The sequence below is a fragment of the Penaeus chinensis genome, chromosome 3, assembly GCF_019202785.1.
Source record: "Penaeus chinensis breed Huanghai No. 1 chromosome 3, ASM1920278v2, whole genome shotgun sequence".
In the NCBI taxonomy this organism is placed as follows: Eukaryota; Metazoa; Arthropoda; class Malacostraca; order Decapoda; family Penaeidae; genus Penaeus; species Penaeus chinensis.
Genome location: NC_061821.1, coordinates 33,434,020 through 33,439,019, shown reverse-complemented (window position 1 = coordinate 33,439,019; position 5,000 = coordinate 33,434,020). Strand labels below are relative to the sequence as shown.

Sequence of the window (5,000 nt, the reverse complement as noted above, 5' to 3'; positions counted from 1 at the left end):
AGTCCTTGTATGTTGACCGAGGTGTGTTCCTCATGTCACTCATTTTAAAGCAGAAATGTAGGATATAATCTAGAAATAAATCACACAGGGTATGTAGAGCCTGTGCCATATGCAAGACCATGAGAGGAAGAGGGTGCTATACTAAATTAGAGATAAGAAGGTCTGTAAGGAACATACTGTCCAAGATACTTTGTTAAGACTGGGTAAGGTGTCATATGTATAATACTGTTGAGTAGGGTAAAACAGCAATGGAAAAGCATAGTCTGGCATGCAATGTCAACATGTATGTGAATTAAATAAGAGACCTTGATGTAAATACTTCAGAAAAAACATTTTTGATGCACATCAGAGACATGTGGTGAGCCAAAGCAACAGAGAGTGAAGGTTCAAGCAACAATAAGCAGTGAGATGAAAGGTAGCACATATCAATAAAACACTGACATAGACCTCACTTCAAACTGCAGGTGGATGAAACCAGACCTCTATCCACGAAAGCAATTAGACTTGAAGAATCAACTATATAAGGACGGATTAAGGATATGATTCCAGCTAGACCTGCTAACCACTGAGTGAGAGAATGCAGAGCAGCAGCATCACGTAGTTGTGGCTCCATATTAACACCAAATTAACTTTGATGAAAACTTGGGAAGGGGGGTAGTCAAGCTGGTGAGTTTCTGGTTGTGAGAGGTTTGCTGTAGCAGGCCAGCCAGCTTGTCTGTTCCAACCACAAAAGGTGGAGAGAAAAGGATTGGGGGTAGATTTGATTATTAGTATAATTAATACTTTGTATTCACTGCATTGTAACCACAGGAAACATGACTGCATGATTGGCTCAAAAAGAGGAGAGCCTAGGAAGGAAATAGGAGTAAGGGAATGGCATGGTGGGTGTGACTAGAGGATAGTATCCAGACATTATCATTAGACCCTTCATTTGTTCATTCACAGCAACAAATATGCAGGAAAACCCACCAGTATTTGGCAACCAGTCTTTGATCGCATCAAAAAGGACAATATTCATAAAATGAAGCAACCACAAGGGAGTAAATAGGTCTTGCTTGGAGCTGATGGCAGAGTGGCCTTGGAGCAGTCTACCTAGTAAAGGTCTGCCACAAATAATTGTTTCATAGAAAGGTGAATTAACACAGAATAGGGACACATAACAACTAACCTGCTTGAAGAAGTTGGCAGTAACACAGAGTAGTCATGGGTAAGTGTCTAGCTGGGGTTTACATAACATACCAATTTAATTTGGGATTCACCGTTAGGGAGTAGTCATGGGCATGTCCTTCTAGAAGTGGATCATTATGATTAACTGGCTTTTACAAAATGTACAGACAGAGTATGGGTCTTGTTATCAAAATTAAGCTCATCAAGATTAGCCACTTCAGAGAGGGCTGCATTGGCATAGGGTGGTGGTCTTGACTAACATATGTAGTCATTAGGCACACCCTGCTCATTCTTGAAGCCTTTACAAAAGTGTGCAATGTCTGCTTCATCTTCTCTGCCAATCATGAGCATAAGTCAGCTGGAGCTGATTTATGCTCTTATGCAGGATGGTCGTTACTGCAATTGCTTGTCAAGAAACAGCAATCATATGGGAAGTCCCCAGGGCTGCTGCAAGAGCTTAATAAGGAACTGGTCTGAAGAAAAAGAAGCAGATAAATATCATTCCCTCTCATCCTCACCCACAAGGGATGGAACAAGCAGACAACACCAATGCAGAGAAACAAACAAGGAGGACAAAAAAAAAACATGTACATGTAAATGAATGGAAAAAAAAAAGAAAATGTCAATATCTCATAGAATTTAAACTTACAGTAAAAAACAGCAAAAGCAGGATGAATCTTCTGAGTTGAAGAAAGAAGAAACAAACAATTCATGGAAAAATGTAACTGAGAGTAGAAAAGGGAGCAACAGGAGCATTGCCCCTTGCAATTGAGCTTAACATATTATATTTGTTTCAGCTTTGCCTTATAAACTTAATGCAAACTTATACTTACATTATAATTATCAAACACATACATACTTTGATTTGTCTCATGATTATATTATGATACAGCTGGAAATATTTTACTCATCTGTTAAAATACTTCACAAAAGAGACATCCCATAACAGATAATAGCATTACTAGAATGATATACTTTATTGCCAACTTATCACATTAAATGCTGATATTCGTCAAAGCAAATGTATACTGAATATTGCTGTTCAAAGGAACTGCTTAAACTGGTTAAAAGATGCCACATTTTGCATTGGCAGGGTTCATTGGCAGTACTGAGGAGCCCAACAGTCTTATGTTTAAAATTAAGTGAGACAAATTAACCAAGTGATATTCTTGACTTCTCTGTGTGTCGTGCAGCGGTAGCGATCTCGTCTAGCAATCTTGCTGACCTGCGTTCAAATCCCTCGCCGCCAGTGGATGGTAACCCCGGCCATTCCTTGCACACAGGGGATTAACTTAGAAGCAAAATAAAACAGACACTATGTCACACCAAGAATATCCATTGTAACAAATGGAATCAAATTAAACCTATTAATATTCATATATCATGAATCCAAATACCCATCCCATATAACCTCAAAAATCTTTAAAATTGTTTAGGCTTGCAATTAGAATCTGGAGTCGGGGCCTCCTAGACATGACCTGACCCTCCCAAAGAAATGTGAAATAATGCCTTTGCACCAAAGAACACTAACCAGCAGACGCAGTGCTGACTGGGGTGTATGTGGCTGGGATTGGAGGGTGGCCAAGGTAAATGTTCTTATATTTGTCTTTCCTGGTTCTTGCATACATTATACAACCAGCATATCAAGCTTATTCAGTTGACTTCTCTGTTTAGGCAATTATACCTGATAGCTATAACCCTTGCACTTAATTCCTAAATATGCATATTTTCTCTCAGTAACACTGATACCCTCTACCTCACTGTATACCATTTTTGTAAAGAATATGACATGCTAAGATTATTTTTTTAACTAAATAGCTAAAAAAGAAACAAATGTGGTTTATTGAAAACTAAGGAGTAGGATTACAAAGGGAGTTGTATTCCCTTTGTAATTGATGTGTGTACATGTATGACTTTAACTTTAACTTAAACTACAGAATGTCATCATTGTAGATCTTTCCTTAACATTAGTACTGGCAACATGAAGAAAGAAAGTAAGCCTCACTTGTTTTATCTTGAAATTAGTTGCAAAATATTCAAAAATATACAAAGCTGATATTTTCAAGTGTTTTATATGGTTATAACTGCTATAAAAAAAATTCAACATAGTTTAGCCTGATAAGTGTATAATTTTTCAAGTGAAGGGTTAAGGAAATGACTTTATATGAAGCATTTTTATTATTTAAGTACTTCTTCAATATGTGTACATACATAATGGAATGAAGCAGGTGAGCACTGACACAGATAATTTATACCCAGAGAGAGCAGGACTGAATCACTTGGACAAAATGCCCACTAAAAGGATGGTCTATTAGATGCATGGTCATTACCTGTGTACTCATTCTTCAGTAATGATAGCAAGGGAAGATAGCAAGGTTTTACAACCAATAAGCATTTGATGCAAAGGATTTAAATATTCAAATACAATGATATGGTTAATGAGGTGTGTATTTACAATGGAATAATGCAGTAGAAAGTAGTGCAAGTGATTCATTTTGCCCTCCCTGCACAGGCCTCCATGGAGAGAATCTTTGTTGAATGACAAAATCTACCTTGTTGATACAACAGTGTAGATGCAAACACAAATTTCTGAAAGACAAGACAGCAGTTTTGAGGTCCTTCATCTTCAAGGTCTGAAGAGGTGAAAGAAAGGAAGGTATACAAGAGGGAGAGGAAGAAGTAACATTGTGCATGAGGGAAGCAGGAAAAAAAGGTTTATCAGGGAAGATTCCACTAGTCTGGGGGTGTGGACATCACCATAAGGAAACACAATATGAGCTGCTAACAAATTCATCTGAGAGCCTGTGTCACACTGATGGCAGGAAAAGGAATTGTTGATGTGCTCCCTGGATATAACATACTTGTACTAAGAAAAACATTTCATGAAACTGGCACCAGTATCCTATAGTACTGTTTATTACATGAGGCACAAAGAATAACATTGGTGCCCACCTTTGAGGTAGAGTAAGGACTAGTGAAGTCCAGCTTGCAGAAAAGAGTGTTCACCTGGCAAAAGATGAGTTTTCAGTTGACAGGGTGAAGGAGGTGACAGAAAGGGTAGATTTTTTTCTGTGTGGGCAGGCTGAAATCTGGCAGGAAGCTTGCCTCTAGGAGAAGAGTTGTGGTAGAAGGCATGCTGCATCCTGGATAACATAGCATGGGGAACATGACATAGCACAGCCTGCAGAAAGTCAACAAAAAAAAATTGATTTCTCCTTTCAAATACTGGATATCAGAGGATATGAAGGCACAGATTTTTTCAATAAATTTTATTCTTTATATTCATTTATCTATTTGTATACTGTATATTTATATAAATACATAAGCAGTTCTGGACGAGAAGACCACAAGCATCTTTTTACTTCAGGCAAGTAGCTCAGCCAAGATGAACTGCACTGTATCTTTCTTCTACAAACCAAATAAATTTTGAGTCCTCATTACTTTCTATACTTCAAAATCAACTTTGCTGCTATGAGTGCCATGACTGGTTCTAATCTCTATATCTTCCCTAACTCTATTCGGTTAATATTGTTAATCAACAACTGACGGTACATTTTTTAGATTACACCATTCAAAACATGAGAAATAATATTATTACTTATACCCCTACATATTTCAGTTATAAGGGTTAATCTTTTGTATCCCCAATATGCTTTATGTTTCAAGTGTATTTTGAGCACCTTTTATATGTGGTTGTTGTGGCCTTCTAGCATAGAGCTACTCATATATATATATATATATATATATATATATATATATATATATATATATATATATATATATACATATACACAGAGGCAAAAAAATGTATACATATTTTTCTGATAGAAATT

At 37.0% G+C, this 5,000-nt stretch overlaps 2 protein-coding genes across 4 annotated transcripts in view; one reads left to right on the top strand and one right to left on the bottom strand.

Annotated features, from left to right (window-relative positions):
• The window catches only part of LOC125037978 (N-acetylated-alpha-linked acidic dipeptidase 2-like), a 72,134-nt gene that overhangs the window by 36,378 nt on the left and 30,756 nt on the right, over positions 1-5,000 (top strand). The gene's annotated exons all lie outside the window — the stretch shown is intronic.
• LOC125038007 overlaps positions 3,327-5,000 on the bottom strand; it is a 7,403-nt gene continuing 5,729 nt past the window's right edge. Inside the window, exons 2-3 of one of the 3 annotated variants that reach the window (XR_007116011.1) lie at positions 4,489-4,575; positions 3,327-4,348 (exon numbers count right to left, since the gene is read on the bottom strand). Coding sequence is in view for 1 of the 3 variants with exons in the window: in XM_047631246.1 (XP_047487202.1) it covers positions 4,192-4,348 (157 nt within the window). In the remaining 2 variants the exon portion in view is untranslated. The remainder of the gene's footprint in view (positions 4,349-4,488; positions 4,576-5,000) is intronic. The other 2 variants (XM_047631246.1, XR_007116010.1) reach the window with 2 other exon arrangements.